Consider the following 15,319-nt stretch of genomic DNA (forward strand, 5'->3'; position numbering starts at 1 on the left):
CTTCCCTACGCGGGCAGTCACCGGGGAAGGCCGGAGCTCCAGCTCGCTACGCTCCGGAGCCCGAGACACAACCCCAGCCAAACAGCCAGACCTCCTAACACCAGCGCTACGCGGCGGTGCACGGCACTCGCCGACGGCAGCTCTACATGCGGTGCATTCCCCCGCTGGGCTGCAAGGGACGGCAGCCCAGCAGACCTAGGAGGGAAGCTTCATCTTCCCTGGGGCTAACACTCAGAGCTCTACACACCCCCTCCCTGGATGTCCCACCTCCAGCCCGTGGTCTCGGGAATGCACCGCGCTGATCTCGATGGTATGCAGCTCCTCCAGGGTCAGCTGCCTGGCGTAGAAGTGTGCCACCACGCGATGTGGCCCCTCTGTCAGGTGCGAGCACAGATAGTCAGCTTCCGTCAGGCGCACACAGCCCAAACCCAAGCCCAGCACCCGATTCAGACCGTCCTCCAGGGACCAGTAACGGCGATCCACGAACCCCCCGGGAAAGCCCAGTAGTCCGTCAAATCGCATCTGCATCTGCAATAGAGGCGCATGGTGTTAATGGGGCACGGCGGAGCCCCCAGGAGCCCTGGGGCGGGGGTGGTGGGGGCGAGGGGAGGCGTCGGCCCCCCAGCCCGGTGCCACGGAGGCCTCCGCGGAGGCGGAGGAACGCGGGGAGGCCTCCCGGCCGCTCTGGCGCGGCCCTACCAGCTCCAGCGCATCCAGGACCGTTCACCGACACCGTCTCCGACAGCTCGCCGAGGCCCTGGGCCGGGGAGCCGAGGCAGGTCCGCCCCGGCCGCACGGCCGGGGGTCCCGGGGGCTCCCCCCCGGGTTCGGGCCCGCCGCCGCCTCGGCCGAGCCTGATGCTACCGCCCTGCACAGGAACTACCGGACAGCCAGAGCCGCCGCACCGCCCGGCCGGGCCCGCCCGCCGGACCTCAGCCCGCCTCCCCCGCAGCCCGCCCCAGCCCGAGGGCCCGCCCGCCCTGGTCCCGGTCCCGGCTCGATCCCCGGTCCCGGCTCGACCCCCGGCCCCCCCGCCCGCCCTCTCACCAGCACAGCGTAGCGCAGCGGGATGCGGCCGAAGAGCATGCCCGGGTTGGGCGCGTACAGCATGGCGTGGCACGAGTGGCTCCAGCCCGGGCCCAGCCGCATCGCCTCGTACCGCGTCAGCGGCTTCAGCTCGGGCACGCCCGGCACCCCCAGCGTCGGCAACGGCGGCAGCACCCCTGCGCCCGCCGGCAGCGCCCCCATGGCCGCCATCGCCCCCATGGCCGCCATCGTCTCGCCGCCCGCCCCGGGAGCTCGCTCCGCGCACGCGCGACGGCGGGGCGGGTCCGAGCGCCGCAGGAGCCAGTGGCGGCACGCCGCGCGCCGCGGGGCCAATGGGTGCTCGGCAGCGCCCGCCAACCCCGGCGCCCACCCTCGGCGGGGCGGCCAATGGTAGTGGGCGGCCAATGGGAGCGGGCGTTGCTGCCCGCGTCGCTCGCCATATTAGGCAACAGCCGCACGAAAGCCGCCGGCTCCCACGACCAATAAGAGCACAGATGGGAAGAAGGGGTGGGGGGCGGGCGCATCGACGAGCACGCCGGGAAGGAGGCGGACCGAAGGGAAGACTACCCACCTCCCAGCGCCCTGACCCCGCCCCTCAGCTCTCCGGCCCCGCCCCTCCGCCGGCAGCCGGGCGCACCCCCACAAGCGACGCACAGAGGAGCCGGATCCCCCCGCGAAGCACGGACTCGCGTGGCTGCTCCACGGGTTTATTACTACAAACATAAAGGGGAAGGCGGGGGAGGGCTCGCCCCGGGACCCGCCGCAGAAGCAGAACAAGGCACACGGCGTGGGCAGCGCCGGGCTCTGAACGGGGTGGGACGGGGGCGACCCCCACGCTCCCCCCCCCCACCCCGCGGAGCCCTGCGCCCCGGCACGGCTCACCCCAGCACCCAGAGCGGCTGCTGGGGCAGGCAGGGAGGGCCGCAGCTATGTACAGGTGCAGTGACAGCAAAGGGCTGTGCTCAGTGTGTACAAAATATACAACGGGTAGTGTCCTTCATCTGCCGCTTTTAACCCCAAAATCCCCCCTCCCACACACACCACCCTCCCCCCCCCCCCCTAAAAATCACGCCGCCAACCCCTACCCCCCGCCGGTAGGAAACATGCACGTCTTTTAAAAAAGCCGGGCTGTTGCCGCAACCGTGCCGGTGCAAGATGGCAAGCTGCATCCCCGGGGCGGCAAGCACAGGCCAGCCCCGCTGCGGCGAGGGGAGAGGCTGCGCATGGGGGCTGGCAGCATGTGGGGGCTGACGGCAGGTCCGGCCCCGCTCACGAGAGGCTCTGCTCATCTTCCAGGTGAAGACGCATCTGCTCGAAGAGAAGGGGCTGTGTGGGGCTGCCAGTGCCACGGCCAGGGAGCGTCTTGGTGAAGTCGGATGAGCCTGAGTAAAGAAGAAGGGGGTTCAGCCCCAATAACGCCAGCCCTGGGGTCAGACCCCCTCCTACCCTGCAGTGACCACAGCAGACAGGGCTGGAGGCCATGAGCTCCTGCCGCAATGCAGGATCAGCAAGCACCCGGGGTGGGACAGGGGACATGCTATCTGCCACCAGCCTGGGAGAAGCCAGCAGATGGTTGTGCCCACCAGGCAGCGGAGCCCTCACCCAGGAGCCCAGCAGGAGCTGGTGAGAAGGGATGGGGTTTCTGCTGCCCTGCCTGGGGTCTTGGCATTGGGGGGACAGCAGAGACCCCCTGTGGGTGCAGGGATGCTGGTGCCAGGAATGGGAGTGGAGCCAGGACAGGGCCAGCAGTGCAGGCTGGTTGGTTTGCTGCCCCCTCCTTCCCTGCCCCAATGGTCAGAATCGGTCCCATCCCCGCTCTCGCCTGGCTGCCGGCCTTCCCAGGAGGGGTCCTGCTGCCCCACACAACAGCGATGAACGAAGAACGAGAAGACGTACCAGCTTACTCCTCTATACCAATAGAGCAGGAATCGGGACCCAGTGCTGCCCAAGACAGGAGGGAGAAAGGCAGACAGAGAGGGAAGGAGACATTAGAGAGGTAACTCAGAACAGACTGCGACCCTACGGAAGAAAACAGGCTGCAACAAGTCGGGGTGAGGCCAGCAAAGCCCTCCCCACCATGACACCGCCCCACAGCAGAGGGGGTGCCCACTGCCCCCCACGCTGGCCCGGTCTCCCAGAAGCTGGCCCAGATGGTTCCCCTCCCTTGGCCGAAAGCAGGAGCACGGTTAAGGGGCAGGCACGGGAGGCCACCATCACATAAACTGTTGCCATCGAGGGGACGCAGCCCAGAGAGGAGAAAGGAGGGGAAGGACAGAGACAAAAGGGTGAGGGAGGAGGAGAGAGAAGGGGGAGGCAAGCTACCTCTGTGTTAGCCCCCCTCGCCCACAGCTCGCTCTGCCTGGGAGGAAGCGGGAGCCCGTGCTGTGGGCGGGCGCGTTCCTGTCCCATCCCAAGGCTGCAGCACGCCACCCCAGCTGGGTACGCCACCCACGGTCAGGCACACAGTCCACAAACCCCCTGCGCCCCTTGGTGCCTCAAACTGGAGCCATGAGCGCAGCAGGGCAGCAGCGTGCCTCTGACCCCAACGGCGCGGCCATTACCTGGCAGGCAGACGTCTACCGGAGGGTCGCTCTCCGACTGCGTCAGGCTCCGGTGCTCACCGCAGCTGCCGTCCTGCAGGACGTCTTCGACGGAGGGTGGGTGGCTACCTAGAACCAGCCGAGAGCGCAGCCCCTCAGTCCCCAGACCAGCTCTGCAGGGGCATGTGGCCAGGAGAACGGGCTGAGATCTTCCACGTGAGGAAGCTCCCGAGGCCCCCCCAGCCCCGCGGAAGTCTCAGGTCAGACTGGTCCAGATCACAGTGCCGAAGGTCCACCTCTTCGAGCACAGGCTCATGTCCCAAAACACACCCAGCACTCCTCTCTCACCTCATGCCCTCCAGATGCTGACTGAGCACCAGAGACCCATCCCAAAGACATGAGGCACATCCTGCATGCCCAGTACCGTGGCCATGGTCTCACCAGGACCACACTGGTACACGCAGCCATCTCTCCCCACAGTTGTGTGAGTAGACAGCCCATGGCATGGACAGATTTGTTGATTTTTGCTTCCCCACTTCCCAGAAGAGACCCTGGCACCTTTCTCTAGTAAAGCACAGCTGCTCAGAGACAGACTTCAGGGGTTGGATGTTTCTGAACTTGTATGTTCATTCCCCAACTGTCCTTGTCCCCCCACAGCACAGGTCTGGCTGAGTGCACACTCACCCTGCTGCAGGGACGAGGCCTCCTCGATCTCCTCCCCTGCCACGCTCTGTAAAGAGGAACCACACAGGTTACTTCTGTGGGCTGGAGGCCCTTGCTGTGCTTGTCTCCTACTCTGGTGTTCTCCAGAGAGCTGCGCTTGGGCCCAGGACTTGTTTCCCAGAGGGACCAGGGGGCCACGTATCAGTCCTGGCCCCTGGAGGGGGTTTACAGGCAATAGCAGCAGATGCTGCAAGCCCAGCAAGGCCCAGCTTCCATCCCTGCCCCAAACACTGCTGGGCTCGCCCCGGAAGCTGCGGGAAGGTCAGCTCTGACGTGGCTGCAGCCAAGTGGACTTCCAAACCCCCTAGCTCCCAAAGTGGTGTTAGGGGCATGGGGAGCGACTACGTTCTTCCCCGTGGAGCCCTACGGGTAAATAAAGGCAGCCGAGGCTGTTGGCTCTGGGCTACTTGTGCTAAGAAGCTCATCTTTGCCTTGTCACTAAGCAATGGCCCTTCACGAGGCACCTCCCATGTCCCAGAAGTAGCCTCCCCAGAAGAGCTCTGGCTCAAAGCAGCTCCCCGGCAGAGCACAGACTTACTTCTGGAGAGCTGGTCTCTCTCAGGACCAGCTCACCCCCGCTCAGTGCTGGCTGTGAGTCAGAGTCCTCGGAGAGCTTCTCTTCATCCTCCTCGTGGATCGGGGACGAGGGAGACCGTAGCGTGCTGCGGCGGGAGAAATCCCATTTGCAAGGAGCTGCAGTGCTGCTGGTGGCAGCAGCTTAAGTTGTCACCACCCCTGCCCTGCCCCTCCACCAGCAGCATAAGCCAACAGGCACGAGCAGGAGCTCAAACTATCGAGCAAAATGCGCCAGGGCCCTCCAGTATCAGCTACACGGAGAACAGCAGCAGCAGAGTTTCTGGGACAGAGCCAAGCGGTGCAGAGCTCCGGCACAGTAACACAAGTCAGACAAATCTGCCTTTGCATGGAAGGCAAGAGGCCCAGGTCCCACACTGCTCCTCACACCTTCAAGGGCTCCCTTCCCAAGGGGAAATTTGGAATGGAGGACAGAGCCCATCTGTACGGCCCTGCAAGGGACACGTGAAGGGCACCTGCAGTGGGCTGCCAACTCCATGGCATCCACAGCTACATCCTCCATCACAAGGCCAACAGAGGATGCTTCAGACAACAACAGAATGATCTGATTCAGCATTTTGTGCTCTGAAATTTGGGTCACTTCTCTCCCCATTGTTTTGCTTCTGGGGAACTCCATGGAAAGCTGAAATCCAACAAGGTTTGGATGTCAAATGCAAATTGAGGGACTAACTGCATTGGAAAGGAGACACTTCCTTCCAAAGCCTGGATCAATTTCTCCTTGTCAAAAATCCTCTTTCTTTTGGTGACAAAACCAGCCCTTAGGAGATGTATGCTGGTAACCTCAGGCGGAACACAGTGGTGATGCCCCAGTTCCCTCACTGAGTACCTGCTGGCCTCCTAAAATTCTGAGTTAGCAGTGCTACTAGTGATTGGACCAGCCAGAGCCCTCTCCTCGCTACCAGTGAGTGTGGCCACAAGCCCTCGGGGCTTGCAAGAGGAGCGGACCCCTCCATCCCCATGCTGACCTATCTGGAGACTTGCTCCGCTTGCTCTTTTGGTGGCTGCTCTCCACGGCTCTGTCCATCCCAACAAGCGGTCGGCTCGCCGGAGGCATCCCATCCACCACACCAGAGTAGCTGATTTCGTCATATAGAGGAGCTGATGGGATGGAGGGGGAAACAGAGCGAAGGCCGTTCAGAGCTTCCAGCAAGGAAATGGGCTCGTAGCCTGGAGGGATGTTGTCAGAGCTCTGTGGGCAAGAAAGAGAGGGGCACATTAAGAAACCCTCACCAGGCTGGAAGCCCCCCTAGAAAGGGGAGGCCCCGCAGGTGCAACCCAGCCCTGCACCTCCCACACTGAGCTCCCAGGAAGTCCATCCCCACAGCCACCTCTCCAGAGAGCCTCAGCCTCCTTCCCCTGCAACAGCCACACGCTCCCCTTTGGGCTGTAATGCTGATGATGCTCCAGGCAAGTTTCCAGAGCAACGCTTGAGAGACTGGGACTGGGCATCTCAGCAAGCCGGAACGTGGCTGGGCAAGGAGGGTAAGAAAGCAGGTTCCTAACAAAGCTGCTACAAAATATGTTTGGACTTTTTCCTCCTAAAAGTTCCTCAATGGTTCAGAGACCTTTCCAGCTCAACAAGCACCCCACTTGTACTTCCAGCCCTGGTACAGACGCAGCTGTTTCACAGCACCACCATGTGTCACAAAGAGAGAGTCGAAGGAGGGGAGTACGTGTGCACCAGCTGAGAGCTGGTCCTTGGAGCCTACACCACTTCCACTTCTGCCACGGTCTCGGTCCTCTCAGCTGCTAACGCTGGCTCTCTGCAGTCACCTCTGCTAAAAGGTAGGAAAGGGATCACAGAACCACCGACACTGTAGGGAGAAGGGTAAAACTGCACCAATTCCCATTCCTTCTGTAACTCACTAAGCTGCCAGTCAAACAGACCCTTCAAAGCCATTAAACCAACACTGGTTTAACTCCAAAAATCCTCCTGATCATAAAGCTCCTGGGGACTTGGAGACAAATGAGGTTTATGCTGCAACCCAGTAGGCCACAGGCAGCTCAGCCCAGCCTGGTGCAAACAAAGGAAGACTGCAGCAGTCCAAGCTTACATTAAAGGGAGCTGTTTCAGCCCTGTGTCCTCAGGGAGGTGGTTCTGTCGTACCTAAGATGGTGTGCTGTTGCTGAGCCTGGCCATGAACTCCTGTAGTTTCTCTGTGCCTTATCTCCCCATCACACAGCTGCAGATGAGCCTGCCCAGCAACCTGTTCCAACACAGCCATTAATCTGGTCTGAGCTGATTGCTGAACTGACTCAGTTGTGGTCACAGAAGGAGCGAGATCTGACAGGGGAGGAAAGAACAAGTGGCACCCTGGGGTCAAGCATCAACCCACATCCCCTAAGTATCGGTCTCGTGATGGTTATGAGCTTGCACTGAAGACCAGAGCTGGAGATTGCAAGATAATCAAGTCAGCCGAACGAGGAATCGGTTCACAGTTGCTGCCACCTGTAGGTGGTGGGGCCAAAAGCTATCTCCACAAAAACATTTCATTTCCAGACAGCAGCTCAGAGGTTCTATTTTGTGGACAGAAAAGTCAGGGAGACAAAAACCCCTGGCTCGTGTTTGGGACATTTTCTCCTGGCTGTGTAGACCAAGGCCTGAGAGTTCAAAGACGTTTTCGTTCGCTGTGGTGAAAGCTTAGGTTCTGCAGCGCACCTCAGAGGCTGGAGGAGGATTTCCCAGCCAACGGCTACAACACCCTCACTGCAAGTTACTGAGCTTTCAAACAATCCTAAGAGACACTGGTCTTCTCCTGGGACAGTTACCGCTACACCTCCCCTAGAGCCCACTGCTGCAGGAGGAGTACTGCTAGTCACTGTAGGAGGCTTGCAGAGAGCCAGAGCCATACCAAGCTTGCAACAGCCTCATTACCTGAACCCAGCCTCAGGTTTTCTCCAGACATGACAAGCACAGCAAGCCACATTCCTCATAAGGCTCGGCATCTAGGCTAGCTTGAGCAAAAGAAAACTGCAGCCTCCTTGATCCCAATGACAGCTGCCGCTGCATTTGATGGAAGTACACAAAGGTGGCACAAATAGACCCTTCCTGGCCTGAGGTCCTCCCTCACCTTTCCTCTTCCCAGCTCCTGGTGCCTCACAATTGCCATTCATGCTGTCCCCAGCACAGCATTCCAGTTACACACTCTCACACCAACTCGGAGAGTCCCCAACAAAACAAGCTCCATCCTTCCTGTTTCTGTAAAAGCAAAACAGCCCTCTGCAGCCAGCGTTCCTGAATGCAAGACCTGGTCCAGCGGTGCCTATTTGTCTACCTCTACATCCCAGCACCAGGGTGGAAACCACAACAAGATATGCCCACACCAAACTGACAAGGGGATGAGACAAGTGCAAGGAAGCTTTTGGGTGAGCCAAGGGGACAGCAGCTTGCCCACAGTCCTACAAAGCTACAAAAACATATTGGCCAGGAACTACAAAGCAGCCAGGCTCAGGACCTGGGGACAGTCCCTGAGAGTCGGTGTCAAGACCCCTGTGGCAAGCTGCTTCCATCTTGCCTATTCCTCCACAGGCAAACCAGGGAGGTTAGTGATCGTCCGTGCAGGGTGTGAGCGTCTCACCGCTAACGTGGAGGCAGTACGTGGAGTGTCGGAGCCTGTGCAGGGGCACAAGACAAACCCAGCGTGTTAGCAAGCCCTCGCATGTGTAACACTTCCCTGTGCTAGTGACACCGCTGGCAAAGAACTGCCGTAGGAGCAAACACAACCAAGTCCACTTACTGTTTCCCTTCTAGGTTTCCTGCTGGGCAGGGAGACAGTGCTCATTTTAAGGAGTTTAAAGGGACACTGTTAAGAGAAAACCACGTTTTAAAGAAGTTTTTTCTTCAGGTTAGTGACATGAAGAGACACACAGCATCTCCTCACCTCGCTCCAAGTGACAGCACCTGCTTCCTCTACATACCACGCTCTGCTTCACAACAACACTTGGGGTTTCTCCCCTGCCCTATTTCTTAGCCCCAGTTGAAGGCAGCAGGGCTACAATGCTGCAGAGGACAGATGAGTAAAACTAGGCTTTTTCTGTGACAGTATCTTTCTGCTCCCATGAAAGCCTGTAAGATGATCTAGATGCAGATCTCTCTCTCCTCACTCTGATCTCATGTGTCTCACCAGAGCCAGCTGTGCAACAGCACTGCCCAGGCAATGAGCTGCTGCCCTCACCACAGCGGGGACGTGTGACTGGGCCCCGAGGCCATCAGTGCCACACTTTCCATCCCACACTCCCTCAGCTGCCTGCTGAGACCCCAATCACTCAGGGAAGCTGGCACAAAGAGGCCTTTCTACTGTCATGCTGGGAACCCCGATGCCAAGGGCATTTCATCAGAGCGTGCTGGCACATGGATGCACGTGCATGGCAAACTGTAACCCACCTCCATTTTCCCAGCTCCCACCCTGTCATGCCCAGAGTCTGCCACTTTTCTCCTGGGACAGGCCCAGAGAAACCTTCTCAGACTGAGGTTTCTGTGAATTTGTTTCCTCCAAAATACAGGAGGGCACTTGGCTAAAACCAGTAATATTATTAATCCACAAGAGGAGAGATCCTGGCTGTCTAGCAGGGTTGAGAAGAGAGGATGCACTGCTCAGGAAGACCTCGCTTCAAGGCCTGAGCACACCTCCTGAGGTTCCCAGGGACACCAGCTATCAGGCCGAGCAATTCGTGCACGCACAAGCTGCCCGCTCAGGCTGACATCAGTGCCCAGGCTTTGTACATGGGGTTGCGAAGTACTTACAGAGTGCTCATCATGGTCAACACTCTGTGCCAAGACAGGGCTGAACGACACTGGCGACAGAGCCCCTGGCTTCTTCCTCACAGCCCGGATCTGCAGCAGCGCACGGAAGGCTAGGAGAGAACAGCAGGCAGGTGATCGCACAGCCAAACAGGACCAGGCCCTGCCAGATGCTTGCCGGAGCAACTCGGCTCACTGCAGACACGCTGCCGACACGAGGGAGCTCCCCGTGTGCATGGGAAGCAGGACCACGGCACACAACAAAGCCAAACGCTATGGTCTGGCTTCTAGTTGATCGGTCTATACTGGGGAGAGATCCGCTGGCCAATAAAGTCTGGGTACGTGGAGTCCTTGCGGAGAACAGGCGCTGCCTGCCCTGGTACAGTCACGTACAGAGGTGCTTCGGGCCTGATATTGATAACACAGTTAAGAAAAACATGAGCTTGGCCTTGGGCAGTGCAAGCTATGGGATGGGGCAGGGGGGAAGGCTCATGTAAAACCACTTTGGGTTCATCCAGACCCCACAAGTCTCAGGCCCAAGGTCCAGCTGGCGCTGGAAGCATCACTCCTGCCATCGGCTGCTCACTCACTGGTCAGCACTATGGTGGTGAGAGGCTCTGCAACAACTGCAAACCCAGCCAGAGGGTTAGTGGCTGAACTCCCATCTCCAGCACAGCAATCCCTTGGTCCTCCTACCACAAGAGCTTTGATCTCCACTCCCTGCCCACAGTCCCATTTTCTATCTGCAGATCTTTAATATTGTTAGTTCCTCTGTGCCAAGGGCACATAAGAACGAGCCAGACATCTGTTCTGATGCAGCTGTAAGAACTTGCTCATACATAAGGAAAAGCCCAGGCATTTCTTCTTGTGCCCAGCTGCTTGCAAGATCAGCCTAGAGCCAGAGGACAGAGGTGCAAACCTATCCTCGCTGCCTCTGCACTCCCCAGAAGCAGATTCCCAGGAAGTCTGACATGGGGGCACTTTCCAAACAAATACAACCTACGCTGCTGCAGCGTGCAGATGAGACAATGCTTTTCCTGCGTTTTAAGTTGTGCTACTTAGTCAAAGCTGTCTGGCACTTCCTCTGATAAGATCTTGCTTTTGGTTACTGCGTTTTTGCCAAGTTTGAACTGTTTATACTTAATTTCACAGGCCAAACATCTGTCTTAGGCTCTTTTTAATTTTCCTGAGAAGTATCAATTAGAAACAATCAAATACCTCAGAGACCAAGCACAGGGTAAACCACATGATCTGTCTATCCCAGCAAAAACAGAAACATTTTCTCAAGAGACTCCTATGCCTCTGTGCTTTTGCGAAGAGACATGGAATTCAGCAAGCGCTGCCTGAGTGTCAGAATGGGTAATTAATTTTTTCAATTTTTTTGGGAGCTGAGCAATGCAGGGGTTAAGCAGATCCTCCTAACTCTCTTGGCAAAGCAAAGGACTCCAAATTGACTGTTATCTCTGCCTCCCTGGTGAAGTCAAAGTACAGTTGTCAGGGGCGGCGGGGGAGAAGCAAAGTACTTGGACAGCCCTCCAGTGGGGCTGGCTGCTGTCTCAGTCAGATACACTCAGGATAAAGTTTCTACATCCCCAAAATCCTTTGGGGATTTTCCCTCATCTTCACCAAAACACAAGAACTGCCTACATGGCACGGCTCTGAGCACCTGCACCTTCAGATCCAACCCAGGGAGAGGGCAAGTGGCCAGGGAGGCACTGGGCCATTCTCCTGTGTGCTCTCCTGCTTCCCTGTTCGAAGATAGTTATTTTAGGTGCCAGGAATCTCCAGATGCCAGTGAGAGCAGCAGCATGTTTAGTGCTGGGGTGAGGTATATAAAATACATGCTCCCTCTCACAGCCTGTACTGAATTAACAGGAGCCCAGGAGGCAGAAAGATGCCCTTGTTTCCTGGGCACATACTCACGCAGCCTGCAGATAGGGCAGTTGTTGGCCTGGTAGCGCAGGGTGTCAGCGCAGGAATTGCACAGACAGAGGTGTCTGCAGGGCAGAATGAGGGTGTCGCGGAGGTCAGACAGGCAAACCACACACTCGTTGCTGTTGTCGCTGTTCTCGTCATCTGAAGGCTGCAATGAGAGGCAAGACGTTGGGATGTGAATGGAAAAGGCCACGCCGAACTGTCAAGGGACTCTGAAGCCTGGGGGAATTTCCCACCCAAAAATCTGTGAGAGGGCTGGCATCCTCTTTCTGTAGCTCTCAGCAGGGGTTTCTTAAGGAGAGCAAGCTCCAGCCCACACAACCCTGCTATGGACACTCCTTCCTCTTGGGGCTCTGCTCTGAGCTCATTGAAGTCCAGAAACCAGAGCACTGTGCTGTGAATCCACAGCACAGCTGTCCTTCCCCAGAGCCAGGCTGTGTGCAGAGGGCAGCCCCTTTGGGGTAGAGGTCCCCTCGGATGAGGAGGACCAAGAACAAGCTTCTGCCTGCCAGCCTGATGGCTCCCAGGGTCAGCAGGGAAGTGGGGTCTTTGGCAGTCCAGCCTTTCTGCCCCATGTCTACAGAGAGAGAGCAGCCCCAAAAGGAGCTGCTTGCTGACTGTGGCAGGCAGGTCAGGCTGGACAGAAGGAGGCATTCCAGCCATGTCTAGCCCTGTTTCCATAGGTTCTCTGGACAAATGATGGAGTGAGTGGTTCTTCTGCCACAGCATCTTCACCAGTCTCCTGTGCTGGCACAAGCTTCGATGCAGCTTCAGGAGAACCAGCCTGGGATGCTCACCTGCTCACAGCTACCCTGGTAAAAAGGTCAGCGTGAACCTATTCAACATGAACGTTGATGACACTAGTCTTTCAGTCACTCAGAGACCCACAAATTGGATTACAGCCACCAAGCAAGCTGTTGCTGGGAGGAGAAACCCACTCTTCAACCACAAGAGCTCTCTTCACTGACACCTGAAAACCTCAGTCTCCCCACCGATGCCACAGAAGTTATGCCAGAGCCCACCAAACTGATGACCTGGCATGGGCCACCCTCCACCTTCGCCTGGTCCCACTTCACGAGGCCGCTTTGGTCACCAGGGCTAACACATGCCAGACCACGGGCAACCTTGGTGTAAACAGCAATATACAGCATCTGCTGCTGCCACATCCTACTACACCAGCAAAAGGCTGCAAGTCTGTCTGCCCCATCACATCCATTCCTCATCTATTTGGGGTGGAGGGGGCCAGGCTTTTTGCTTTCCCATTCACATGGTTTGCTAAGTATATTAGAAAGAACAAAAATGGCCCCAGGCCACTTGCCTGATGGGCCACAGTGTGTGAATGCTGGATCACGAGAATCATCACAAGACCCTGGAGGACCCAAACAGAAGCCTTGAAGCCTCTTAAATAGATATTGTGCAAGAAAAATCTTTGAAAAGACTTCTCCCCCCTGCCTCTTCAGGTGCTACCTGTTGGCCCAGGCAGATAGAGATCACAGGATGCTTTGGGCAGGACACTGCATCGCTTGGAGAGGAAATCCTGCTTGTCTTGCTCTGTGGCTACTCCTCTGTTTGCAAGTCACACACTACAAACACCAGAGCGGTCTGATCCTGAGAGATCCAGCACTTGGTACACTCTGCAGCCCAGGTGGCAGCAAAGGGCAGCTCTACATAAGGCTAAGCGAGCATAAAGCAGTCGCATCATCTGCATGGGGCTGTGCAGCAAGCCGGGATTCAGCAGAAGCTCACGCTCCAAGATGTTTCTGGTTATAGCATTTGCATATACATCCCTTAGTGATGCTTGCTCTCTCTTGCTGGGGAATGCAGGCTGCTCTCTGGACACTGGCAAGCCCTTGACTGCAGAGAGGCAGTGACACTGGCCCATAGCTGTCGCTACAAGCCCTAAAAATCGGCGCTCTGAAACACTCATGAAACACTGATGCCCTTCTGTCCCAGCAATCCCAGCCCCAGGGAACATTTGTCTCAAGAGTCTCACACTGTCTAAAATTATCTCAGCACACCTCCACTGACTGTTTGGGCCTTACAACAGTGAGGATCTGACACCCCTGGGCTTCTTCAGTGCCTGCAGGAATGACACAGACTCGACAGTCATTCTGGGAAGCACCTCCACGTTTCCGGGCCAAGCCCCATAGTTATGCTCAAAAGCGGAAGATGCGGGCTGGAGACTGACAGCTCAGGGAGCAGCTTTCTGAGCACCTTTACCTTGGTCTCTTGGTTGTTTTTGTTCTCGATGCCGTAGATCTCCTGAAGCAGATAGCTCACCCCGGTCAACCTAGGGAAGAAGACAACAGTTGGAGTACCAGCTGCTCTGTCATTGCTGCTTCATGATCACCTCCCCTCCCTCCCTGTGTCAAAATGTCCATGTTACACCCACAGCAGCCAGCTCCCCTAGAGCCACATGAAAAAAATTAACAAAAACAAATATTGCAAAGGATAGCTGGGAGAATGAGTCTGTCCTTGCTCAGAAAGTGGTGCCCATTCCATCTGGTCTGAGCAGGAGGCCTAAATGGCTGCTTTTGTCACTATCAAAATCATCTAACAAACAAGTACTCTGCTTGTCCCAGAGATCAAGAGGGAACACGCACCCATAACCCAGGGGCAATCGGCCTTCCATAGTCCTTTCCTTCTGTGAAGCACTGCTTAACTTTAACCAAGATGAACTTCCACCCTTCTTTGTAACCTCAGGAGAGGTTCTGTGCCAACAGCTCGTTACTGGCACATCATCAATGGTTGCACATCACTTCCCTGCTCATCACCTGGGAGCATAAGGTCGAGCTACTGAAGACAACCATGTCCCTTAGCATGAGAAGCACTCAAGGGACAACATTACTGCAGTGTCATTTATTACCACCTCCAGGCCCTTGGTGGCATCTCTAAATTGGGGTGTGTGGTGGCAGAAAGTGCTCTAGGCACACTGGAAGTTGCTCAGAGCCCCAAACCTGGGACATACTCCTTGGAGCCATGCCTTTATGCTAACACTGGCAGCTGCCTGCAAATTCCCCCAAGCAGCTGAACTAAAGCAGTGAGGCAAGAAAGGCTGACGGTTCAAGGCCCAGTGGGGCAAGCCCCCTCTGCACTGCGAGGTGTTGTCCCCTCTTCCCTAGCTTAGTCAGCAAGTACAGCATGAGACTCTTACAGCTGAGAGGAGCAGTCTCCACAGGGATACACAGAGCTACCGGTCACCCCCCTCTGCTTCCCAGAGGAGCTTCCCCAGAGCTGGGCATGTTCCTCCACACAAAACCCCGCAACAGGTAAAATGGTGAAGGGGCTGCGAGGTATCAAATTGACACATCTCGCAAACAGGGAAGGAAATGCTTTCCTGCGATCTCCAGTAACTGTCTAGTTGACACCATGCAGCAAAGCCAAGCCACGAGGAACCCTGTGCTTCAACAACTCCTCAATCCCAGGGCTTTTGGCACTTCCACGTGTAATTAGCCTCTCTCCTCTCCTTTTGTCAAGCCAGGTGCTCAGAAGAGCAATGGCTTTGCCATGGCATTTCTGTGCTGCAGAAGACGTCACACGCTAAGATGAGGGCAAGAGCTAGTTATATCCAGCCTGTTTGCCGGTTTAGAAACGCTCTGAGCTGGGATGCAGCAGCTTTAGCAAACTAATTCCAGAGCCGCCCTGTTTAACCCAGCGTGCAGCTTACAGACAATCTGTTCTAGGCCTGCATTTCAAGGCAGTGAGGTCAGCTGCTGGACTGCTGCGCAAAATCCTCTGC

The 15,319-nt window shown here is 57.0% G+C and overlaps 2 protein-coding genes across 4 annotated transcripts in view; both read right to left on the minus strand.

Moving 5' to 3' along the window:
- NUDT16L1 (nudix hydrolase 16 like 1) overlaps nt 1-1,275 on the minus strand; it is a gene marked incomplete at its 5' end in the record, with an annotated part of 2,662 nt that extends 1,387 nt beyond the window's left edge. For 2 of the 3 annotated variants that reach the window (XM_082006947.1, XM_082006945.1), the window contains 2 exons: nt 268-528; nt 1,048-1,275. In XM_082006947.1, coding sequence (XP_081863073.1) covers nt 268-528; nt 1,048-1,275 — 489 coding nt within the window. The remainder of the gene's footprint in view (nt 1-267; nt 529-1,047) is intronic. The other variant, XM_082006946.1, reaches the window with a different exon arrangement.
- Nucleotides 1,276-2,316: 1,041 nt separating this feature from the next.
- Nucleotides 2,317-15,319, minus strand: part of MGRN1 (mahogunin ring finger 1) — a gene marked incomplete at both ends in the record, with an annotated part of 55,258 nt that continues 42,255 nt past the window's right edge. Inside the window, 10 exon segments of the mRNA XM_082006707.1 lie at nt 2,317-2,429; nt 3,609-3,716; nt 4,272-4,317; nt 4,849-4,972; nt 5,870-6,093; nt 8,642-8,707; nt 9,649-9,758; nt 11,569-11,728; nt 13,801-13,860; nt 13,862-13,870. Coding sequence (XP_081862833.1) covers nt 2,317-2,429; nt 3,609-3,716; nt 4,272-4,317; nt 4,849-4,972; nt 5,870-6,093; nt 8,642-8,707; nt 9,649-9,758; nt 11,569-11,728; nt 13,801-13,860; nt 13,862-13,870 — 1,020 coding nt within the window.

The sequence above is a fragment of the Phaethon aethereus genome, assembly GCF_964289735.1.
Source record: "Phaethon aethereus genome assembly, chromosome: 15".
Lineage (NCBI taxonomy): Eukaryota > Metazoa > Chordata > Aves > Phaethontiformes > Phaethontidae > Phaethon > Phaethon aethereus.